General features: G+C 44.9%; 1 protein-coding gene across 1 annotated transcript; it reads left to right on the forward strand.

The window, feature by feature from the left end:
• Nucleotides 1-11670: 11670 nt before the first annotated feature.
• Nucleotides 11671-24760, forward strand: rhoub (ras homolog family member Ub). Its single transcript, XM_078533307.1, has 3 exons — nucleotides 11671-12217; nucleotides 20538-20596; nucleotides 22267-24760. Exons 1-3 carry the CDS (start codon nucleotides 11998-12000, stop codon nucleotides 22723-22725), a joined length of 738 nt encoding a protein of 245 aa, XP_078389433.1. The 5' UTR covers nucleotides 11671-11997; the 3' UTR covers nucleotides 22726-24760.
• The last annotated feature ends 1284 nt before the right edge of the window (nucleotides 24761-26044 follow it).

Consider the following 26044-nt stretch of genomic DNA (forward strand, 5'->3'; position numbering starts at 1 on the left):
AAGTTCCCCTCCAGGCCACTCATCACCCTGATTTGGAAATATATCGCCGTTCCTTCACTGTCGCTGGGTCAAAATCCTGGGTCTTATGTTTACAAACTAGGGGGTCCCTGGACAAAAGGCAATCTTCGCACTAATCCACCCCTACTCCCGAGAAGCTCAACAGACACTGGAGTAGATCGTGCTTTGTAATTAAATCTTAGCAACCCGCTTCACACACACTAACTCAGGGGAATATTTAAAATCACTCTTTATTGTCATACCAACATCTTCTAATTCTGAATCATTCACCATTCAGACCAAACAGATAATCTTTTGAATCAGGCTTTAATCTGCAGGATGACAATACTTGTAACAAAAGGAATTGAATTATAAATCATTGTTTGACCACAGACTCACCTCTGAAGCTCGTACAGATTGTCAGTCGCTGCTGAAATGCCCTTTGAGGGTAATTCTGGGAACCACTTCCGGTGCCCCCTCACTCCTATTCCTGAATGCCCCTGTTGCTCCTGGTCCTGATGCCCCTCTTGTTCCTATTCCTGATGCCCCTGTTGCTCCTGGTCCCACTGCCCCTCTTGCTCCTGTTCCCAATGTCCCCTTGCTCCTGTTCCCAATGTCCCCTTGCTCCTGTTCCCAATGTCCCCTTGCTCCTGTTCCCGATGCCCCTCTTGCTCCTGTTCCCGATGCCCCTCTCGCTCCTGTTTCTGATGCCCCTCTCGCTCCTAGTCCCAATACCCCTTTTGCTCCTATTCCCGATACCCACCTACTATTCCTGATGACTCTCCCGCTCCTGATGCCCGACGCCCTCTCACTCCTGTTCCCGATGCCCCTCTTGCTCCTGTTCCCGATGCCCCTCTTGCTCCTGTTCCCGATGCCCCTCTTGCTCCTGTTCCCGATGCCCCTCTCACTCCTGTTCCCAATGCCCCTCTTGCTCCTGTTCCCGATGCCCCTCTTGCTCCTGTTCCCGATGCCCCTCTCACTCCTGTTCCCGATGCCCCTCTCGCTCCTGTTCCCGATGCCCCTCTCGCTCCTGTTCCCGATGCCCCTCTCGCTCCTGTTCCCGATGCCCCTCTCGCTCCTGTTCCCGATGCCCCTCTCACTCCTGTTCCCGATGCCCCTCTTGCTCCTGTTCCCGATGCCCCTCTTGCTCCTGTTGCCCGATGCCCCTCTACACCAGGTGTTCGCTGCTCCCTTGTTGCTGCTCCCTGGATGCTCCAAGCTTAAAGAGGACAGAGTGATGCTGAGACACGCAGACTCTCACAGCCTCAGAGAGATTTAAATCTCAACTAAGAAGCCCAGAGTCTCTCTAACGTTGAGGGGCCGTAGGATGATAGTCAGTCTCATTGGTCGTTACTCTGTGATGGACTTGAATGGTAAGTGCAGGGGGTGGAGATGATTGTGAAGGGGATTTAAAGGGATCCTGTTCTGTGTAAACTCAGCCCAGTGATCACTGCCTCACCATCAAATATTCCTGGACAAACTGTAGCCAATGCTTCCATAGAGAGACTGTCAGGTTACATTACAATGTTATTTTAATATAAATTGGGTTAGGAGTCACCGTGTGTAAACTAATATGAACTATTCAGAGGTTAAATCTTTTATTAAACAGACAAATATTTCCTCCAATGTTCATTAATCTTTGCTTTGACAATGGAATGGTTCCTGGCTCTCATTTTTCTTCCCTGTTCTTTTCCCATCTTCCTCCTTCTCTTGCGAAAATGCTGGGGGCTCATTTACTGTCTGCGACAACACCCTAGTGGTCATTCTCTGCCTGCAGGAGGCTAGTCAGCGAGAGGTTGCAACTGTGCGACTGTAGGAGGCATCGCAGGCATAACCAATCCCATCCTCATGACCGTGTTACAATGCACAACTGTACAATAGAGTGTCAGAGGTAGAATGGACGCTCCTGAACAGGAAGGTTTGGGGGGTGGGGGACGTGTGGTGGGCGTCGGGTGGGTGTGGCGGGAAGAGGGAAAACCTATGGGAGGGAGGTGGGACACAGTTAAAGTAAAGGTTTAAGTGGGAACATTTAAACATAGGAACAGAAAAAAATCCAGGTAGCCTGTGCCTTAGGCAGTATACCTTAAACATTCACTCCCTCCGCCACCGACGCACAGTGGCAGCAGTGTGTGTACCACCTACAAGTTACTGCAGCAACTCACTAAGGCTCCTTCAAAAACACCTTCCAAACCCACAACCTCTACCAACTAGAAAAGGACAAGGGCAGCAGACACATGGGAACACCACCACCTGCAAGCTCCCCTCCAAGTCACTCAATATCCTGACTTGGAAATATATCGGCCGTTCCTTCACTGTCGCTGGGTCAAAATCCTGGAATTCCCTCCCTAATAGCACTGTGGGTGTACCTACACCACATGGACTGCAGCGGTTCAAGAAGGTGGCTCACCACCACCACCACCTTCTCAAGGGCAGTTAGGGATGGGCAATAAATGCTGGCCCAGCCAGCGACGCCCACATCCCATGAAAAAATAAAATAGAATCTGATGTGCACTCACATGCAGCTTCCAACAGGGGTCACTAGACAGTGATCAGGCTCCCCAGGCCTGTCTGGCTTGCTCTTCTCTTTAGCGCAGGGGCCCTGATGCTAGTTCTGGAATCCCTGGTAGGGTTACCAACTGTGAGTCAATGTATTCCTGGGGGTTTCATCACATGACTCGCCCCCATACTCCAGCCATTAGTCAGCCCACACATCCATCCTTGTGACGTACGGCGTTGGAAAAAGTGCAAGTCGCCGCAGTCCCAGAGGAGCTTTCATTAGGGGGAGATGACCTGGTGGTGAGTTTAAACCGAGGGTCACCGCGGCTCAGGTGAGGGGCCGGGTTGAGGGGACGAGGCCTTCATGGGTGACCTGAGCCAGGACGGGAATTGAACCCACGCTGTTGGCGTCACTCAGCCTCACAAATCAGCCACCCAGTCAAATGGATTGTAAAGCAAAATGACTCATTACCCAATTGGATGATGCTTGACTGCCGGCCAAACAGCCTTTTTTTCCCCCCCATTTTCAATATTTTTATATGTGGTAAAGAGAAAGGTTCAAAGAAAATGACAGAAAAAATCAATTTTTTTTTTATGGCCCAGTGATTTTTCTTCAGGGTTGCACAACAGCCGTGTCCTGGGGATTGATCTTCAATTCCTGAAAGACTCCAGGCCAATCCTGGAGGGTTGGCAACCCTAACCCCTGTTAACACAGCACACGGGATCCTTGACATTCAAAATAGAGTATGAAAGCAAGGAAGTTAGCTAAACCTTTACAAAATATTAGTTAGGTCTCTGCTGGAGCATTGTGGCCAATTCTGGGCACCACATTTTAGGAAGGATGTTGAAGCCGAGGTCAGGGTCCCATGCTCAGAGTGACAAGCCAATGGCCAATGGCAGGACCAGCAAAGTTTTGGTGGTGGTGACAGAAAAGCTAGTTACAGGCGGAAGATCCTTCAGGATGAGGACTGGTATTTACTTTACGCTCACACGAGCAAAGCAAAGGGAAGGCCCTTCACGTAATCTTTTCCCTGATCATACTGCACATTGAAGTTCAAGATCAGAGTCTCCTACAAGCAAGTGAAAAGGAGAGTGTGGCGCAGAGAAAGGGGTTGAGGACCCGCTCTTGGGCAGATCGCCAAGTATTATCCCGGCAACCTTTCGCAAAGATGCTGCTGAATCTGCTTTAGAAACATAGGCCAGGATTTTACCTTCGGCACCCAGACGCGCCCGAATGTAATATGGTGTCGGGCGGCATCCCAACGTCATCGCGCTATCTCCCGATATTCCGTTCGGCAGGCACGCAGCCGGAGTCGACTGCGTGCCCGCCAATAACTGAAGGGACTATTAAGGCCATTAACGAACTAATTAACTTCAAAATTAAGCTGCCCGTCCAACCTAATGGTTGACGGGCAGGCGAAAAGGCCAAGCGGCCTTTACATTTTTTAGGAAACCTCATCCACGAGAGGGGTGAGGTTTCCTAAAGCTATTACAAATTAAATCAAAACTTTCTTTTGACACAGTCACATGAGCGGACGTGTTTCATTGAACTTTTAATGTCATTGTTTATTTTTTTAGAAAGCGCTTCAATCTCCCTGAGGCAGCTCCGTGCCTCGGGGAGATTGAAGCGCTCTTTCACTTGCATGCGCGAACTGTGCGTTAGACTCGACTCTCCTTCCTCCTCCCCACCCCCGCCCGCATAGGTAGCGCTCAGCACTGCCGCTCGCGATCCACGCAGGGCGGGCCTTAATTGGCCCACCTGTGTGAAATCGTGGTGTGGAGCCAATCGCGGGCGGCGGGCAGCTGGCCAACCACCCTGCCCACTCCTGCCAAGCCCGCCCAACGCAGGAAAAATTCAGGCCACAGTAAATAGGAGCAGGAGTAGGCCATTCGGCCCTTCGAACCTGCTCTGCCATTCAATATGATCATGGCTGATGCTCTATCTCAGCGCCATAAACCCGCTCTCTCCCCATACCCCTTGACACCTTTAGAATCTAGAATCTATTTCCTTCTTAAATATATTCAGTGACTTGGCCTCCACAGCCTTCTGTGGTAGAGAATTCCACAATTCAACCACTCCCTGAGTGAAGAAGTTTCTCCTCATCGCAGTCCTAAATGGCCTACACCGTATCCTTTAACATCTATGCGGAAGCATAAGATGGAGCTTGAAAGGTGTCCAAGTGGAAGGTCAACTGGTGAACGGAGCGAGATTTGCAGGTGACCAGGCCCTGGTCCCTCACACAGCAGAAGATTGACAGATATTAATGAATAGAATGAATGAATGAATGAATGGCGGAAACCACAGATTGAAACTTAATGTAAAAAGGTCGGAAGTTAATGAAGATTGGAAGAAATAATACTAGGGGAGAGAGAGGTCAAGATAAATTGTCAACGACTGGAACAGGCTATCACCAATTAAGTACTTGTGAATCATCTTGTCAGAAGATGGTTACTGCCGTGAAAGAAATCAGAGCTCGAATAGCCATGGCCCACAAAGCATTCTCCAAATATGAAAGATTGTTCAGCATAAGAAGGAGCAGAGATACTGAGGGTGAAAAAAAAAATTACAAGACTATGGCAAAAGAGCAAAGGAGGTGGGATGAATTGGATGGCTCTGCAATAGGGCCAGCACATGCCGGACAGGCCGAAGGGCCTCTTCCTGTGCTATTTCATTTTATGATTCTAATGCTTCCATGGCTGAGTGACTAACTTGCCACAGACTTGGGGGCAAACCCGGTCTGTAGGTCTCAGTGAGATGCTGAAAATCGATCCACGCAAATTGTGGGCAAACACTTTGAGCATTTTATGACTAGAAGTCATTAACTAGCTAACTAGGAGTAGTTAAACTCGGAGAAGTTTTCTTGTCGAAATCATCCTCCCAGCAACCTGCCTATGATGCCATCTGGTGGCTGATTGTGTCAGTACAGGTCCTAGTTCCTCCAGCCTAAGGTAAAGATTGATGTACATCTGTGTGGCCCCCTTTCTGTGTGTGAGGGAGATGGGGTAATTGATCTGTGGGTCGTACAAAGACCCACATGGATGCCACTCCCCCCTAGAGATTTGAGCGTATAATCTAAGCTGACACTTCAGTGTGGTCTTTTGAATGACACACAACAATCCCTCTCTGATTAATGTAAAAATTAAGCTAACACAGTTCACAGGAGAGCAGGGGACTTCTCCTCAGTGTCCTGGCCACTATTTACCCCACAACTAATATCACTAAAGCAGGTCATTTGTGGGATCTTGCTGTGTGCAAAACAGCTGTCGTGTTTCCATCATGACGACAGTGACCACACTTCAAAAACTATTTCATTGGCTGTTAAGCGATTTGGGACATCCTGAGGTTGTGAAAGGCACTATAGAAATGCAAGTCTTTCCTTCTTTATGATACTTTCATCCACCAAGCTCTCACAGATGGACTGGGAGCCAAACTCATAAAATAAAGTAAAAACTTCTCTGTGTTAAAAGTAGAGGCAGTGCTTTTAAAGATTTCATAAGATCATAAGGAATAGAAGCAAGAGTATGCCATTCAGCCCATCAAGTCTGACCTGTCATTCAATAAGATCGTGGCTGATCTGATTGTGGTCTCAACTCCCTTTTCCTGCCTGTCTCCCATAATCCTTAACTTCCTTCTGGATCAAAAATCTATCTAACTCAGCCTTGAGTATATTCAATGACCCAGCCTCCACTGCTCTCTTTGGAACAGAATTCCAAAGACTAACGACCCTCTGAGAGAAGACTTTCCTCCTCATCTCCACCTTAAATGAGAGACCCTTTATTTTTAAACTGTGCCCCCTAATTCTAGATTCCCCCTTGAGAGGAAGCATTCTCTCAGCCTCTACCTTGTCAAGCCCCCTCAGAATCAATGAACATGTTTGATTATGTTTCAGTAAGATCACCTCTCATTCTTCAGAGCTCCAATAAGTACGGGCCCAACCTGCTCAGCTTTTCCCTTTTTCTCTATTTAAACAATATTCTGCTTTTCTATTCTTCCTGCCAAAGTGGCCAACCTCTCATTTCATCACGTTATACTCCATCTGCCAAATTTTTTGCCCAATCACTTATTCTTTCTATATCCCTTTGCAGACTCTTTGTATCCTCCTCACAACTCGCTTTCCTACCTGCCTCTGTATCATCAGCAAATCTTGCTACAATACAGTCCTTCCCTTCATCCAAGTCATTAATATAAATCGTAAATAGTTGAGGCCTCAGCACTGATCCCGGCACCACTCCACTAGTTACAGTCTGCCTACCTGAAAATGACCTATTTATCCTGACTCTCTTTCTTCTGTTCATTAGCCAATCGTCTATCCATGTTAATATATAACCTCCAACCCCATGATTGTACCTTATTGAATGCCTTTTGGAAATCCAAATACACTACATCTACTGGTTCCCCTTTATTCACTTTGCTTGTAACACCCTCAAAGAACTCTAATAAATTTGTCAAACATAATTTCCCTTTCACAAAACCGTGTTGACTCTGCCTGATTGTGTTATGATTTTCTAAATGTCTTGCTCCTACCTCCTTAATAATGGATTCTAGGATTTTCCCAACAACAGATGTAAAACTAGCCGGTCTGTAGTTTCCTGCTTTATGTCTCCCTCCTTTCTTGAAAAGAGGTGTTACATTTGTGATTTTCCAATTTGCTGGGACCTTTCCAGAATCAAGGGGATTTTGGAAGTTTACAACCAATGCATCCACTATCTCTGCAGCCACTTCTTTTAAGACCCTAGGATGCAGACCATCAGGCCCAGGGGACTTGTCAGCCTTTAGTCCCATTAGTTTTCCTGGTACTTTTTCTATAGTGATCGTGATTGTTTTAAGTTACCCTCCCTCTTGATTTTCTACTATTCTTGGGATGCTTCCTGTGTCTTCTACTGTGAAGACAGATACAAAATATTTGTTCAAAGTCTCTGCTATTTCTTGTTTCCCATTATTAATTCCCTAGTCTCACCCACGAAGAGGCCAACACTTATTTTAGCTACTCCCTTCCTTTTTATTTACTTGTAGAAGCTTGTACTGTCTGCTTTTATATTTCTCACTAGTTTCCTCTCACACTCTAATTTCTCCCTCATTATTATTTTTAGTCATCCTTTGCTGATTTCTAAAATTTTCCCAATCTTCTGCAGCATTGTACATATTTGCTTACAATTTGATACCATCTTTAACTTCCATTGTTAGCCACAGATGGTGCACACTTCTCGTAGCAGCTTTCTTTCTCAATGGAATATATCTTTGTTAAGAGTTATGAAATACCTTCTTAAATATCTGCCACTGCTTCTTACCTTTCAACTTATTTTCCCAGTCCACTTTAGCCAACTCTGTCTTCATACCTTTGAAGTGGCCTTTACTTAAGTTTAAGACACTAGTTTCAGACCCAACTTTCTCACCCTCAAACTGAATGTGAAATTCCATCATGTTATGATCACTCTTACCTAGAGGATCCTTTACCATAAGGTTATTAATTATTCCTGTCTCATTACACATTACCTAGTCTAAAATAGCCTGTTCCCTGTTTGCTTCAAGAAGATATTGTTCTAAGAAACGGTCTGGAATACACTCTTATGAATTCATCCTCCAGGCTACTTTTGCCAATTTTATCCATCAAATCTATTGGAAGATTAAAATCTCCCATGATTATTGCAGTACCTTTCTTCCAAACCCCCATTATATCTTGACTTATACTATATCCCTTAGTGTAGATACTGTCAGGGGCCTATAAACAATTCCCAACAGTGACCTCTTTCCTTTGCTATTTCTTATCTCCACCTAAACTGATTCTATATTTTGATCCTCCAAGCCAAGGTCATTTCTCACTACTATACTGATGTTCTCCTTTAATAACAGAGCTACCCCATCTCCTTTATCTTTCTTTCTGTCCTTCCGAAATGTCGAATTCCCTTGAATTTCAGGTCCCAGCTGTGGTCGCTTTGCAACCATGTCTCTGCAATGGCTATCATATCATACTCATTTATTTCTATTTGTGCTATCAATTCGTCCTCCTTGTTATGAATGCTGCGTGCATTGAGCTAAAGAACCTTTAATTGTATCTTTTTACCATTTTTACCCACTCTGAGCTTATTTTCTGATGCACTCTTATGTTTGTATGCTCTGTCCCTTGCTGTCACACTCTGGTTACCATTACCCGCATCACTACCCTGCACTATTGCCTTGTGCTTTCTCTTTAACTTTCCAAATCTCCCCTCACGTGAACCCTCCCCCTCACTATTTAGCTTAAAGTCCTCTTCTGTCAAGGATTATCTTTAAATTCACACAAAGGACAATGATGCTAAATTCCACTAGGTAGTGCTGTTTAAACACAAATATTCTGCAAGCTTGTAAAACATGTTGAAACACAAGCAAAAGAGGCAATTCACCTTAATAAGGCAGAATTTTCACTTGTGTCAGCCAGGATTGCCACCCCTGGATTGTCCTGGAGTCTCCTGGAATTAAAGGCATATCCTTCTGGGCATTGCTGTCTGTAAAATCGAGAAAAATCATAGGAGTGTTGAAAAAAATGAGGTGCACTTTACAAATTTTGTCACTTTCCTTTATTAGTTACATAGGTAATATAGATTTATTTATTCATTTGTGGGATGTGGGTTTCGCTGGCTGGGCCAGCATTTATTGCCCATCCCTTGTTGCCCTTGAGAAGATGGTAATGAGCTGCTTTCTTGAACCGCTGCAGTCCCTGTGGTGTAGGTACACCCTGTGTTAGGGAGGGAGTTCCAGGATTTTGACCCAGTGACAGTGAAGGAACAGCAATATATTTCCAAGCCAGGATGGTGAGTGACTTGGAGAGGAACTTCCAAGTGGTGCTGTTCCCATGCATCTGCTGCCCTTGTCCTTCTATATTCCATGATGAATAATAAAAAATGATAATGCATTTTCCTTTTCCAGGTTTGAGACCCACCCAAACCACTGCCCGCTGCCACATTGACCCAAACCAATTTAGGTGTCATCAACAAAATGCAGTTGCAGTTCTGCAATTGGCCTCAGTGCCACTGAGATGGGGAAGGGTATGTAGGGTTGAGGGGGAAAATCTTCCCGTGTTCTTGATTTTGGTCCTTGTCCAGTGACTCCCAGCAGCTAGTGCATCAATGGGCATCAGATGAGGGCATGGGTGGCCCATCAACATTTATTATGCCGGTACTACCTTAGGAATGGGTACTGTACTTGAGTGAGAGACCAACGGGCGGCCAATACCTCAGCATGAGTTAGCACCTTCAGGGGAAGACAGGAGAAAAATCAAGACGATAACCACACAATATGGCACTTTGCTCCACACCAGGCTCAGAGGTTGTGTCTTAGAAAGTAACACTGCAAACAACTGTGATAAGGCAGAGCTACACATTGTGTCAAGATGCAATAAGCCATCCCAAACTGGGAACTTTGGGAAGGATGTGAAAGCATTAGCAAGGGTGCAGAAAAGACTCATGAGAATGGTTCCAGGGATGAGGAACTTCACTTATGTAGATAGATTGGAGAAATTTGGGACTGTTTCCCGAGTAGAGAAGATTGAGAGGAGATTTGATAGAGGCTTTCAAAATCATGAGGGGTCTGGACCGATTAGATAAGGAAAAACTCTCCCTATTAGCTGACGGAGAGACAGAGATTTAAGGTTTTGGGCAAGTGTTGCGGGGGGAATGTGAGGAAGAATTTTTTTACACAGCGAGTGGTCATGACCTGGAACTCACTGCCCACGGGGGTAGTGGAAGCGGAGACAATGAATGATTTCAAAAGGAAATTGGATGGGGACTTGAAGGAAATAAACTTGCAGGGATATGGGGACAGAACGGGGGAATGGGACTGACTGGATCGCTCTACAGAAAGCCGCCATGGACTCGATGGGCCGAATGAGCTCCTTCTTTGCTGTAAATGACTCAATGACAAATTGATGTTGGCATATCAATGAAACTGACACAAAATGTTTTCTCTCAAACTTTCAGCCTTGACAACATTTAACAATAGTAAACTGCTAGCGATTCTCTCCCAGGGTTTTTCTATAGCCAGTCATTAATTGAAAGGGATTGTTTGTGACAATTGATCAACAACTTCCAGAATGGTAGAATGAACTAGGTGGGACTGTGTTTTTCTGGAAATTCATATTCTCCCAACATTTGGAATAAACTTGGCCCGAAATAAACAAATTATGTGGCAGGGGTTTCATCCACAGGAAAATTCCTTGCCTTTTTATCTGAGATTAAAAGGAGGGGGGGATGGCATCATGAGATCAGGGAACAGAATCAAAGAATAGAACCTCAGAATAGACTAACACAGTTAAATCACAGAGTGTGTTAATATTGTGTGTGTGTATATATATACATGCTTATAGTTATACATACTTATAGGTATATAGAGTATATTTGAGTAGAATCATTGAGAGGAAACTAAGGGTGGAATCATGGCTAATTTGATAGCAGGGAATCTGAGAGTGGAATCTGTATGTGAGATAAGACATCAAATGTGAGATAGCAGGTTAGTGTGTGACAGTGTAGGTTAATGTGTGAGAGAGTAGCTTAATGAGTGTGAGAGAGCAGGTTACTGAGTGAGAGAACAAGTTACTGTGTGAAAAAAAAATAGGTTAATGAGGTAAAAAACAGGTTAAGGTGAGAGGGAGAGCATGATAATGTGTGAGAGAGCAGGTTAATGAGTGAGAGAACAGGTTAATGAATGAGAAAGCAGGTTAATGAGTGAGAGAGCGGGTTAATGTGTAAAAGAGCAGGTTAATGATTGAGAGAGCAGGTTAATGTGTAAAAAAGGGAGGTTAGTGAGTCAGAGTGGGTTAATGCGTGAAAGAGCAGGTTAATGAGTGAGAGACCAGGTCAATGAGTCAGAGAGCAGGTTAATGTAAGAGAGAGTAGGCTAATGAGTGAGACTGTTAATGTAAGAAACAGCGGGTTAATAAGTGGGAAAGCATGTTAATCTGTGAGACAGCAGGTTAATGAATAAGGAAAGACAGTTTAATATCTCCTCCCATTTCGATGGGAATGGCGAATGGGGGGGGAGGGGTGTAATTTCCCTATATTTAATGTGATCTTATCCCAGTCCTCCTTCATTCCTTCCTCCTCCGCGCCTCTTTAAGGCAGCACTTGAGCTTGTCCTGTCCCTTTAAGAGTGGGAAGTAGCGCATCGTGTCGAGATTTGTTGCACAGTGCTACAGTTACGGCGGGGGGAGGTGGAGACAAGCGGCTTGGGTTTATAAACCAACAAAGCAGCGATTCGATTGAGTGTTTGAACTTTCAGAGGGGAGGGGGAAAGGATCAGATTATAGGAGGTCACTCAGTTGCCAGAACTTGATCCACCCGGTTCCCTTCACCGCGTCTGTTTCAGTGAAATTGACAAGACGCAAAAAGTTTTGCCAAAACTTTTGCAAAAGTTTTTTTTCTCATTATTATTTTTTATTACAAGAGTTTTGAGCTACTTTTCCCGGTTTTTCTCTATCTTTCGGGTGAAAGCAAAGTTTTTTTTTTAAAAACTAGATCTGTTTAAAGCGAGTCATGCCTCCCCAGGATTTACTTGATTATCGAGCGGGTTTCGCTCCCCCGGTCCCGCCGCACAAGCCCAAACGGAGCGGCCGGAGCGGGTACCTGCAGGAGAGGTTCCTCAAATGCGTTTTACTGGGGGACGGAGCGGTTGGCAAAACCAGCCTGGTTGTCAGTTACAGCACGAATGGTTACCCAACTAAGTATGTCCCCACCGCCTTCGATGACTTCTCTGGTAGGTATTTAAACATATGTTACTAAAAGTTAATATGTATAACACATCCTTTTCAGATCTACTACAAGTTAATTTCAGGCGGTGTACAGTGCTTTAAAAATGACATTTGCGTCTTTAATACTGGAAGAATATAAGTATGTTTGTATTTATTTGTATACGTGTGTTTAATGTGTCCATGTATATGTTGTGTATGTTTGTATTTATTTGTATACGTGTGTTTAATGTGTGCATGTATATGTTATGTGTATGTTTGTATATATTTGTATACGTGTGTTTAATGTGTCCATGTATATGTTGTGTATGTTTGTATATATTTGTATACGTGTGTTTAATGTGTCCATGTATATGTTGTGTATGTTTGTATTTATTTGTATACGTGTGTTTAATGTGTACATGTATATGTTATGTGTATGTTTGTATATATTTGTATACGTGTGTTTAATGTGTCCATGTATATGTTGTGTATGTTTGTATATATTTGTATACGTGTGTTTAATGTGTGCATGTGTATATATATATATATATATATACGTTGAGTGTGTATATATAACATGTTCATTTCAAATATCCCAAAATATGTGGCTTCATTTTCAGTTACTGCAATTTGAAGTTACAAAGTTGCACAGAAACCATTTAAATAGTTTTTTTTTACGTTGTTAGGCACTTTGGGGGTGTATGTGGGAAGTTATAAACAGAAAATGTGTTTATTTCAGGTTTCTAGCGTCAGGTTTTTTTTTTGCATTTGGGGAGTTTTAAAATCAACTTGGAATAATTGTATTTTGGGTCTCCGGTTTAATGGCGCTCACAGTTCAAAGGTTGCCCCTCCGACAGTGCAGCACCGCCTCAGTACTGCAATGGGGTGCCCGCCTCGATTGTGGGGCGATGCCCTCTGATTTTGGAGGTGCGAGTTTGAGCACTGAGTCAAGCTCGGCATTGATCTAAGGGAGAAATTCAGGTGTTTGAATGATTGTAGTTACGTAAGGGGAACTTGCATTCATATCATATCTTCTGTTGATGCCCCACAACCCATGAGGTTTTAGCAGCCAGCGTTGTAACTCGGAAATGTGCCTGTGTTGGTCAGTCTTTGTGTTCCTTTTTTGTTTCTTTGATTCCTGTTTGAAATTCTTTTTTTTTAAACTTGAATTTTAAATATCAACAGAATGCAAAAGTCCCTGACCACAAAAATCAAGGCTGACACTCCCAGGGCAGGTACAGCACGGGGTTAGATACAGAGTAAAGCTCCCTCTACACTGACCCCATCAAACAGTCCCAGGGCAGGAACAGCACGGGGTTAGATACAGAGTAAAGCTCTCGCTGTGTTCCTTATCTGTCTTATTCCTCAACTTTGAATGCCTGTACATCATTCAGTGCTGTGCCACTTCATGACAGTTGAATCCACATCCCTGCAGCCATGGCACATTTTATTTTCTGGCTGTTTCATCTTGACCCTTGGGTTGGAGTCATTACAGCACAGAAGGAGGCCATTTGGCCCATTGAGCCTGTGCTGGTTATCTCTCAAGCAATCCAGCAAATCCCATTTCCCTCCTCCAGTCAGGGATAATGAATTGGGGATAAAGTCCTGGGGCAGTAGATCTTAGTTTGGAATGGGAACCTGTGTGGCCTTTAAAAGGGAACTGATAACCATGAGGGTGAATTTATAATTAGAAAATTGCTATGAATGTTTTACTTATAAAGAACATATAGTACAGGACAGCATCCAGGTGAGTGGAGGATGGGGAAGATGGATCAGGAAGTAGACTACCGGTGATATTAGCTCAGCTTTGAAAAAACCTGGAGCTTGGAGCAATGATAGCCTGAAGGTGAGGACTTCTGCAGTTTTAACGGGAGCTTTAGAGAACACACAAGAATTGGAGCAGAGATGAAATTTTTTTCTTACGTAAGTGAGTTGTGAATGTGCTACCTAAAAGGGAGCAGATTCAATAGTAATAATGCAGAGGAGATTTACCAGGATGTTGCCTGGGCTGGAGAGTTTTAGTTATGAGGAGAGATTGGATAGACTGGGGTTATTTTCCCTGGAGCAGAGGAGATTGAGGGAGGACATGATTGAGGTGTATAAAATTGAAGGGCATAGATAGGGTAGACAGGAAGGAACTTTTCCCCTTGGTGGAGGGATCAATAACCAGGGGGCATAGATTTAAGGTAAGGGGCAGGAGGTTTAGAGAGGATGTGAGGAAGGATTTTTTCACCCAGAGGGTGGTGGGAATCTGGAACTCACTGCCCGAAAGGGTGGTAGAGGCAGAAACCCTCATAATATTTAAGAAGTATTTGGATGTGCACTTGCGATGCCATGGCATACAAGGCTATGGGCCCAGTGCTGGAAAATGGGATTAGAATAGTTAGGTACTTGTTCGACCAGCGCAGACTCGATGGGCCGAAGGGCCTTTTTCTGTGCTGTAGACCTCTGACTCAGTAACTTTCAAAAAGGAAATTGGATAAATATCTGAAAAGGAGATGATGGGGAATGATCGGAGTGGGGATGAATTGGAGAGCTCTTTCAAAGATCTAGCACAGGCAGGATGGGCTGAATGGCTGCCTTCTATGTTGCACGATTTCTGAATTGTACGATGGGGCTGGATTTGGTTGTGGAAATTTAATAGATACAGGAAGGGGAAGCAGGAAGAGCATTTGGAGCAAATCATTTGAAGCCTGAGGGGAACCGGAAAGAATGGGCAATTTTGCTAAATTGACGGAAGATGTGGCAATGTGGGTGTGTGTGGTAAATGTAGTTAGGCTGGAGCTGCTGTGATCATTCACCAGGTGGTATTAGTCACAGGGATGGCAAGATAATAGGGTTGATCGCAAGTGCTGAGGTAGCAGATTATAGATGGGAAAGGAACAGAAAGGAGGGACACCTTCACTACCATCAATCTCTGTAGCTCGGTAGGCAGCAGAGTAAGTCAGCTGAGCCCCTCTGGTTCATGCAGGAATGGGGCATTCGGTTGGCTAGGGAGTTGGCATAATTGGGCATGAGGTCCCCGTCAGTCGAATAGCCAGGTAGAATTTATTCTCTCTCTCTCTGTCTCACACATGCATTTCTATAGAAACTTCCACCACCACTGAACGTCACTTTACAGCCAATTAAATACTTTTTGAAGTGCAATCATTGTTGTAATGCAGGAAACACCAACTATAATTTGCACACAGTAAGCTCTCACGAACAGCAATGTGATAATGACCATGCAATCTGTACTTCTGTGATGTTGGTTGACAGATAAATATTGGGAGAACTCCCCTTCTTCGAAGTAGAATCGGATCTTTTACATCCACCCAAGCAAGCTAATGGATCCGGAGCCTTGGTTTAATGTCTCATCGAAAAGTTGGCACCTCCGACAGTGCCGCACTCTCTCAGTACTGCACTGGAGCATCCATCTTGATTGTTGGTCATAGCCCTGGTGCGGGACTTGAACCCTAAACCTTGGGCGTGCGTGCTGCCAACTGCGCCACAACTCAGGGCTATTCATCTTGCACTGGAGTCAACACTTCTGGGAGAGAGGGGGAAAAACAGTGTTTTTAAATAGAGGTTTTCCTGTTTATGACCTGGGGGTCCCTGGAGATGGTGCAGGGGGGATGTTTGTCGTCTGTTCAATGTTTCACTTTCCAGTATGACCTTGTATGTGTTTTATTTTTTGTTATCTATTGTTTATGCAGCTCAAGTGTCCAGCTTTTAACAATAGGAAACAGAGACTGTAACTGTCTAATTGTTTGAATCCTTTCTTTTCAAACAAAAAGATACTTTTGAAAAATATCAAACTCTAAATGAGTATGGTCACTGAGCTTGTTTCCTGTCTTGGTGCCAACATTGTACAGGGGAAGCAGATGGCACTTCAATACCCAGTGATTCCCCTATAACAACAGTGTTCATTCATTCAGTCCTCATAGGTTTACAGCTGGATGAAGACTAGTCTTCCTTGTTTAAAATGTACCCCAGTGTTGCACAGGGACAGACCTGTCCCCACCAGTGCTGTACCCCAGTGTTGCACAGTGATGGTGTGCAGGGTCATTTAGTCTGAGATTGATTTTAATCCCACTGATTTATTTCAGTCTTTAATATTGAAACCTCTGGCAGATTCACTGAGTGTAGGGCCCTTTTGAGCAAGAGTTATTAACTACATGTTCTGGTGTCAATTTGGAGAATGGAAGGCCAAGGAGAGGGGGTTTGCTTGTAAGGGGGAGAGAGCTGCCAGGGAATGGTTCAGTACTGAATCCACTGCCTAAGTAATACAGCTGCGGTTCTGAATCAATACCCTCAGACAGGCTCAGGTAACTTTGGTTTCTGTTGGGGAGTAAAATGGCCTTCATTAATCACCTGCAGTGTGCGTTGGGATTCTGAAATTAGGTAATCCCTCCTGCTTTATGCAGTCCCAGTGTTGGAATCAAGTGAAGTTAAAATCAGTATAAATCCTGAGGGGGTTGCAAATGTGGGAAACTCCTAGTCTTTTCACGGTTTCTGTAGCTTTCCTATGAAGACTGACATGTTGAGACACTACACGAGGACAGAGCCTGGAACATAATGTACTACCTGGGAATGTACACCCACTGACATCAAATGCTAGAATGTCACTGTTGTGTGGTTTCATCTATAACAACACTACCTTGCATTTATGTAGCACTTTTGATGTAATAAAACATCCCAAGGCGTTTTACCAGAGCGCTATCAGGTATCGACACTGGACCCTGTTGAGGTGGTGTTAGGCTGCTGAGGGCAGGGCCACCAATGGTGGAGTGAAGGGAACTGTGGGGGAGGGAGGGGGGGATGCACAAGACGGCAGAACTGGCAGAGCGCAGAGATCTTAGAGGGTTGTGGGGCTGGCGGAGGCCACAGAGATGGGGAGAGGAAAGGCCACAAGGCCTTTGAAAATGTGGATGAGAATTTTAATGTTTTTGCACATGGATGTTTGGTTTGAGTGCAGTGTCATCCATTGTTTAGATTTCGGTCCCCCTGGAGGTTTATGCAGTTAGAGGTCGAATAGCTGAGAACGGAGCAGGAAGGTCATGTTCACTCTGGACAATGAGCAATTAGGTGAGGCTGGAACCCAGGATGTGGAGACCTTTAGAAGAGTGGAGCAAATACTGATACTAAAAAGGGAGTTGCCCTCTGGCTGTCTATATTCTCGCTGAATTATTCTGCCTTGTTTTGCTTTAAGGGTGGAGATAATCCAATTCTGGCCTCTTGTGCATTCTCTTTTTTTTTATAAATCGCTCCACCATTGGTGGGTGTGCCTTCAGCTGTCTGAGCCCCAAGCTATAGAATCCCCACCCTTTTGGGTGTCGGCTGTGGCTCAGTTGGTAGCACACACGCTTCTGAATCACAAGGTTCTTTTTCAAGTCCCACTCCGGGGCTTGAGTGTAAAAATCAAGGCTGACACTCCAGTGCAGTACTGAGGGAGTGCTGCACTGTCGGGGGTGCTGTCATTCGGACGAGACATTAAACCCAGGCCCCATCTGCCTGCTCAGTGAATGTGAAAGATCCTGTGGCACTATTTCGAAGAAGCGCTGGGGAGTTCTCCCTGGTGTCCTAGCCAATGTTTATCTCTCGATTCACATTGCAAAAAACAGATTATTTGGTCATTATCACATTACTGTTTGTGGGAGCTTGCTGTGAACACATTAGCTGCCATGTTTCTTACATTACAACAGTGACTACACTTCATAAAGCATTTTAACATGTCTGGTGGTCATGAAAAGCGCTATGCAAATACAAATCTTCTTTCTTTAAGCCCCTCCGCCATTCCACTACCTCTTTGCCCAAGCTTTTGGTCTCTTGTCCTAATATTTCCTTATGTGCCTTGATGTCAAATTTTTCTGGCTAATGCTCCCGTGATGTTTTGCTACATTTTAAAGGCTCTATATAAATGCAAGTTGTTGGTGCTTGCTAATGGTATGTGGGTAGAACTCCTGTGGCTGGTAAATTTGTTACCAGTGCCTAGGTCAACCCTTCTCTCCTCAATCCTTGCCCTTCCAGCAGCTGCTGACTCGCACTTGGGGCTGCAGTACCTGGGTAGCCCATCTGTTCCTCATGGCCAAGCTGCTACGCCCACTGTCTGGGCAGGCACTCCAACCAAGGAGGGCAGCATCCAGTTCCAGGCAGCCTCACCGATCAGAAGTGAAGACTCTGGCTGAGTCCATTCCTCTGCAACACCCCACCTGCCCCCTGTCCTCCTTTAAGATGCAATTTGGAAACCTACCTCTGCTAACCAAGCTTTTGGTCACCTGTCCTAATATCGCTCTATGTGCCTTGGTGTTAGGTTTTTCTCGCTAACGCCCCTGCAAAGAGTTCACTTTACTATATTAAAGGCTCTCTATAAATGCAAGTTGTTGCAAATGATATCTTGTTGGAACTAGTCTGAAGAACACTGGGTGTGTTTGCAATCTCATTGTGAGCTGAGATCAATTAACTCAACAGAAACCCAAGGTCAAGCTTGGGACTTCCCTGCTCTGGTACATCAAAAGGTGTGTTTGTTCTTGTGAGTCACAGATCTATATTTCCATAAGTATAGAGAGAGGGAGAACAGCACCAGTTTAACTCGATCTGCACAATACATTTGACCTCCTTCCTCCCAATCCTCGATCTAAGACTGCTGGACCTTGACTCCCTCTATCTTTGCTCTGCTGCTATCGCCTGGGGCCTGTTGCCTTTGATCTCTCGTTAAGGTATATTTGCTCCTGCCCTAGTCTGCCCCTGTGATACCAAGTCTAAAGTCTTTGTTTGCATCTGATATTTCAAAAGCTATTCAGGGGAACAATCCACATCCGTTCTTATTGTGTGTGTGTGTGTGTATGCGTGTTTTTTCTCTCTCCTTCCCCCCTCAGTTCTTTTCAAGATTTTGTATCAGTTTTGTTCCTCTTCACTGCACCACACCCCCATCCCCCCAGCAAAGGGCAAGGCACTGTCTCCGCCCTTGCTGTTGGCTTTCACTCAGGGCCAAGTGGACATGTTCATGATTTGTGTCAAGGTGCTGATTGCCAGAGGCTTTAGATGAGGAGTGTCAGTCCACTGCCTTCACTCAAAAACCTTCCCAGGTTCAGTTACAGGTCACACCGGCCCTCCTGGATTGTCCTGACATCCCCAGCAAAGAAAGCAAGGAATTTACATTTACTAGCGACCTCCGAACACCCCAAAGCACTTGACAGCCAATTTAAAAATATTTTTTCGTACTTTAATAAACATTCAGGGAGATGGTGGCGTAGTGATTAATGTCACTGGGCTGGTAATCCAGAGGCCCAGGCTAATGCTCCAGTGTCATAGGTTCAAATCCCACACCAGTGGCTGGTGGAATTTAAATTCAATTAATAAAATCTGTAATTGAAAGCTAGTCTGTGATAGTAACCATGACAACTATCGATTGTCATAAAAAGCCATCTGGTTCACTAATGCCCTTTAGGGAAGGAAATCTGGTCTTGCCTACTTGTGACTCCAGGCCGACAGCAATGTGATTGACTCTTAACTGCCTTCTGAAATGGCCAAGCAAGCCACTCAGTTCAAGGGTAATTAGGGATGGGCAACAAATGCTGGCCTTGCCAGCGACGCCCACATCCCATGAAAGATTAAAAAAACATACTTTTTTTTGTTGAAGTTTTTCGTCTTTCACTCATCAGGACAATTCATATTAACATTAAATTGCTGTAACTGAAACTTTCTACACAGAAATTCATGTGAAGATTAATTAACTAATATTTTAATCTATTTCACACCTTTTTCATTCTCGGGACATCCTAAGGCACTTGCAACCAGTGAAGTAATCTTGAAGTGGTGTCACTATTTGTAATGCAGGAAATATGGCAGCCAATTTACACACAGCAAGCTCCCACAAACAGCAATGTGAAAATGACCAGATTATCTGTTTTCTCATGACGTTGGTCGAGGGATAAATCACGACCATGGCTCCCCTGCTGTTCTTTAAATAGTGGTCCTGGAATCTTGTACATCCACCCAAGAGGGCAGCCATAGCCTCCATTTAACATCCCTTCAGAAAGGCAGCACCTCTGACAGTGTAGCACTCCCTCAGTACTGCGCGGGGAGTCTCAGCCTAGATTTTGTGCTGAAGTCTCTGGAGTGGGACCTGAACCCCCAAACCAGCTGCCTCAGAGGTGAGAGGCACTCCCACTGGGGCACAGCTGACACACAACACAGGGATAGCGTTGGGTTTTGGCCCTCCCAGAAGCCCAACGACAACTCCGTCAGATGTTCCAATTCTGAAATCCAGGTTGTCGGCGCGGAGTTAAACTGATTCTAGTGGCAGGAATACTCTGCACCCAGGAGGATTATTCTAAAAACAGCTGTTCTCTTTTTATGTTGTAGCTGTCGTTCAAGTTGACGGGACCCCAATTAGACTGCAGCTGTGTGACACTGCTGGCCAAGTGAGTAACTTGTTATATAGTGAGCTCTCACTTTTTTACTAATCCTCATCCTCAGTCAACAGATTTGTTTCTGAAGTGCATGTTACTGTTATGTCAGGAAGCACAACAGCCAACTTCCCACAAGCAGCAACTGGGACAGAAGATCCAGTCATCTAAGGATAAAAACAAAATAACTGCAGATGCTGGAAATCTGAAATAAAAACAGAGAGAAAAAAAACTCCACAGGTCTGGCAGCATCTGTGGAGAGAGAAACTGAGTTAACGTTTCGAGTCTGTAAGGACTCATACGGACTCGAAACATTAACTGTTTCTCTCTCCACGGATGCTGCCAGAGTTGTGGAGTTTTTCCAGCGCTTTGTTTTTGGATCCAGCCATCCATTTGTTTTGGTGATGTTGATTTGAGGCATAAATATTGGCCAGGACACTGAGGAGAACTCCCCACTACACTCTCTCAATAGTGTCATGAGATCTTTTATGCCCACCTGAAAAGGCAGGCAAGGTCTTAGTTTTAATATCCAGTTTCTGAAAGGCAGTGCAACATTCCTTTCACTGCAGAAGCTGAGATTTTAGTGTTAAAAGTCTAGGGAGTGGGGCCTGAACTCTCAACCTTCTGATTCCAAGCCGCGCTTTCGCTGTTGTGCATACATTCTTGCGCTCGGTCTCGCACACGTGCACACAGCTGTAGTTCTTCAGTATTGTGGGAAGTAAACAGGAAGTCTTTTTAAGCCAAATAGTAAGTGAGTCAGTCAGTTAGATAATAGTGATCAGGACTGGGAATCTGATGAATCATCAGCCATGATCAAGTTGAAGGGCGGAGCACGTTCGAGGGGCCGAATGGCTACTTGTGCTCCAGAACTTGCAGCTACAAGAACAGGTCAGATGCTGGGAATTCTGTGGCGATAACCCACCTCCTGACTCCCCAAAACCTGTCCACCATCTACAAGACACAAGTCAGGAGTGTGATGGAATACTCCCCACTTGCCTGGATGAGTGCAGCTCCCACAACACAAGAAGCTCAACACCGTCCAGGACAAAGCAGCCCACTTGATTGGCACCCTATCCACCAACTTAAACATTCACCCCCTCCACCACTGACACACAATGGCGGCAGTATATACTATCTACATGCACTCCTGCAACTCACCAAGGCTCCTTCAACAGCACCTTTTTAAACCTATGACCTCTACCACCTAGAAGGACAAGGGCAGCAGATACATGGGAACACCACCACCTGCAAGTTCCCCTCCAAGTCACTCACCGTCCTGACTTGGAACTATACAGCCATTTCTTCACTGACACTGGGTCAAAATCCTGGAACTCCCTCCCTAACAGCACTGTGGGTGTACCTACAACACATGGACTGCAGTGGTTCAAGAAGGCAGCTCACCGCCACCTTCTTGAGGGCAATTAGGAATGGGCAATAAATGGTGGCCTTGCCAGTGACGCCCACGTCCTGTGAAATAATTTTTTTAAATGGCCTTCTCCTGCCCCAATTCCCTACAATATTGTCTCAACAATATTGAGGTCAATTGTAACCCTGCTCATTACTACCATTTAATCTGTTAACTCGGTACAGATGGGATCATGTTGATTTTAGTATCACATCAGGAAAGGTTATTTATCTGTTTATTAATGTTAAACCTTCTGTCTTTCCTCTTCCTTTCTTTGCAGGATGAATTTGACAAACTCCGACACTTCTGCTACCATAAGACCGATGCGTTCTTGCTCTGCTTCAGTGTGGTTAGCCCCTCGTCCTTCCAGAATGTGATGGAGAAGTGGATGCCCGAGATCCGCCATCACTGCCCCGCTGCCCCCGTGGTCCTGGTGGGCACCCAGTGTGACCTCCGCGGCGACGTGAAGGTCCTCATCGAGCTGGCCAAGTACAAGGAAAAGCCAGTGCCCCCAGAGGCCGCCCGGGCTCTGGTGGAGAAGATCGGCGCCGTGGCGTACGTGGAGTGCTCCTCGTTGACGCAGAAGAACCTGAAGGAGGTCTTTGACAAGGCCATCTTGTGTGGCCTGCGCTATGCTGACAGTCAGGCAAGCAGCGAGCGCAAAATGAAAATGTTGACTGCCAACAAAATGAGGACCTTATCGAAATCCTGGTGGAAAAAGTATGTCTGTATTGTATGAGAATTGGGAGCGAGAAACATCAGACTTTCATGAAAGAGGAATGGGAGACGCTCTCTTTGGGAAAGGATAAACCTTTCCCAGTTTTGTCTTAGTTGTAATTTGATAATGCAAGAATGATCGATTGATTTTACCAATGGTTAGATTGCTATCTCTGTCCCCAATTTTTGAAAGTCAGACTCATGGGGTTGGGGGAAGGGTGAATCCTCTAACTATCCTCAGTATTGCAAGGTGGGGGGTGGGTGCCTGGAGGGAATAACATCCAGGATTCTTAATTCCTGATCACTGTTCTCTGGAAATTGGGCTTCCCAGTGTGGACAAAAGAATGAGGACAGAATGGGGAAGTGATGCCTGCCATGACAGAATTGCCTGTCACATGTGAGTATGGGCAGTCGGAAAGCCCCAGACTCCCCCTGACCCATTCCCACACCTTAATCTATCTTCATGAAGAAATTTGGAGTGGGGAAAAGAGGATTTCAGCAAATCTCTGAACTCTTATCATTTCTCTTCCCCACCACCACCTTCATTTTACTAAATGTTTTTTTTTAAAAACCCTGCATTTATAAAGCATCTTTCATGACCTCGGGACACTGAAAAGTGCTTTACAGCCAATGAAATACTTTTTAGAAGTGTAGTCACCCTTGCGATGTAGGGAAACTGGGCAGGCCAATTTATGCACTGCAAGCTCCCACAAACAAGGTGATAATGACCAGAGCATCTGTTCTTAATGATGTCGGATGAGAGAGAAATATTGGCTAAGGCACTGGGGAGAACTCCCCAGCTTTTCTTCAACATAGTGGCCTTGGGATCTTCTAAATCTGCCTAATTTAGCGACCGTTGGGAGCATACTCGGAGAAGCCATTGGGAGAAATATTATGATTTTTTTTTTGGTAAACATCTAAAACTCTTTGACAATCTGATTTCAGTGCCTCAATTGTTCTTGAATTATTCCTTGAATGTAGCAACGCAGACTCCTTTTGCTGGCTCTCAGACACAGACAGTAGTTAGCATTACTGATGACGAGGGGCTTTCAATTCTCTTGGTGCCTGACCGCTGTTGCCCTGGGCAACAGCTATTTTTGTCTATTCAAAATGGCCACTCCACGTGTGTGAGACTGGATTTGCCATCGTTTACATTTGCCTCAGACTTTGTGAACAGCTTGAGAACAAATACACTCCCTCTGCCCCACCACCCCCACCCCCAACCCCGCCGACCTGAGTTGACCTAGAAAGGGGGAAGGCTCTTGCAAAGAATAGGCATCTGAAGCCACTCTGGTGCAAAATCGCAAATGTCAGAGTCGTACTGGGTTCCAAACACTCTGCTTTTTATGTAACGATGTCTTTCCAGATTTAAAAAGAAAGCCCATTGTTAACAACAAGGCAGGTGGCCCAAATCTTGAGATTTGGCTGGGTGAAAATGCAGTTATGTGGTTAACACACACTGTCTCCTTCCCTCTTTTTTCCCCCCACCCCCCCCAGCCTGCCCCAGCCCGCCCCAGCAAGTTAATAACTCTGCTGTAAAGAAGCTGGAATAATAAATCGCCTCGGATAATTTAACATTTAATGACTGGAATACGTAAGTGAGAAGAAACCAGCAGTGCTGTAACCAATGGCAACTGTGACCGCCAACCAACAAATAATTGGAAGAGGCCTACAAGAAAGCCACAGCCAGGCTAAATTAAAGTGTTTGAAAAGAAGGACCCTTTAGGGCACTTTCTTTGGCTGCTAGATATCGCGCTGGCTGAGTTTACACAGTTTCATTAATTTCCTGTGATTATTTCAGTTTCTCTCTGTTGGCCTTTTCAAATATCAAAGTAGATCCTCACCAAATTCCCATTGCTGTCAAAGAGCCCCATTTCCAAATTGCTCAGCACCCTGATCTTGTAAAGGGAGGGTGGGATTTAGACCACTGGCTGGCCTGCATAGGGCATACTCTGCCCGCCTGTGTTAAGTGATTAGATGCCATTTGGCAGGAATGCCATCAGCTGGGCTGCCAGGGCCTTTTTTACTTTGCGTTTCACACTCATCGTGCCTCTACATGAAGAGGCCTGTGGTTGTAATTTAGCTCAGCGGTCACACAGTCTGGGCACTGAAGCAGTGTCCACAGTGGGGGCTGGGAGATGAGGTGAAGTGAAAGTGGGGGCAGTGAGGTCTGAGTAGCAACAATGGGGAGACCTCCTATTTCTGGTGATACTGGGATGGGAGGAGTGGGGTGGCATTTCGGAGAAAGGGATAAAGATGAGACACGGTCCTTACCGCCTGGGCATCTAATGGGTTAAAAAGAGAAAATCTGAGATTGTGGGGAGAAAAGGGGCAAAAAATTACTTCGGGTCTCTTTTGACTGGGAACGCAGGAGATGTGTAAAATATTATAAGGTGCTTCTTTTTTGCAGAAGCCAATTTTTGCTCTATATAAATATATATATATTAAAAATGCATTTAGTAGTGAGAATGTTGTCAATTGTACAGAATGACTGTCTTGAATCAGCCCACAGCTGCTTCTATGAAAACATTAACTCTGTGCTGGAGCTGTCATTGTTCAGGAGACTGTGTTGTTCCGTGCAGAGCACTGCTTCATAAGCTGTTGATCCCAGTGGTTGCGGTATGATTAAGACAAAAGGAAATAAAAATATTTGTGTTTTGGAAAAGAGAAATTCTTTCACCTGTCCTGTCTGTTTTCATGTCACAAATACACTTGTTCTTGCAGCGAGAGTGTCACTGTTCACCCAGTGTACATCTTTAAAAGACAAAAACAAAACTTGCATTTGTATATCTCCCTTCACCAACACCACCAGAGGTGTCTCAGTCTTTTGCAGCAAATTAAGTACTTTTGAATTGTAGTCCCTGTTGTCAGATGACTGAGCAGACTAGGGCACAAGGTTCCCCATGGGTACTGCTGGGCACTCGTATCAACATTTGAGCTGGACATGTCTGTCTTGCTCTCTTGAGCTCCCTCTCTTACTCACTTTCTCCCTCCGTGTGTGTGGGTGTATCTATCTCACTCTTTGCCTCCCTCCCTCAGTCTGCCCCCTTTTTGTTCTCATTATATTTCTTTTCTCTTTGTCAACTTGCTTCTCTCTTCTGTTCCATCGATGCCATTCTCTCACTTTATAAATTGCAGCAAAATGTCTTGTAGTTAAAAAAAAATTAACTCATTTGGATGGAATTTTGACGGTGAGAATCTCACTGATTACTCGCAACTGACGGATGTGAATATACACACTAAATCAATATTTGATTCCATGTGTCTGCTTAGCATTTCTCCAGAAACATCCTCATGCTCCTGCACTTGGAGGTTTTCAGGATCAACTCAGAGTATCAGGA

The sequence above is a fragment of the Cetorhinus maximus genome, chromosome 32 (assembly GCF_964194155.1).
Source record: "Cetorhinus maximus chromosome 32, sCetMax3.hap1.1, whole genome shotgun sequence".
NCBI classification, from domain to species: Eukaryota; Metazoa; Chordata; class Chondrichthyes; order Lamniformes; family Cetorhinidae; genus Cetorhinus; species Cetorhinus maximus.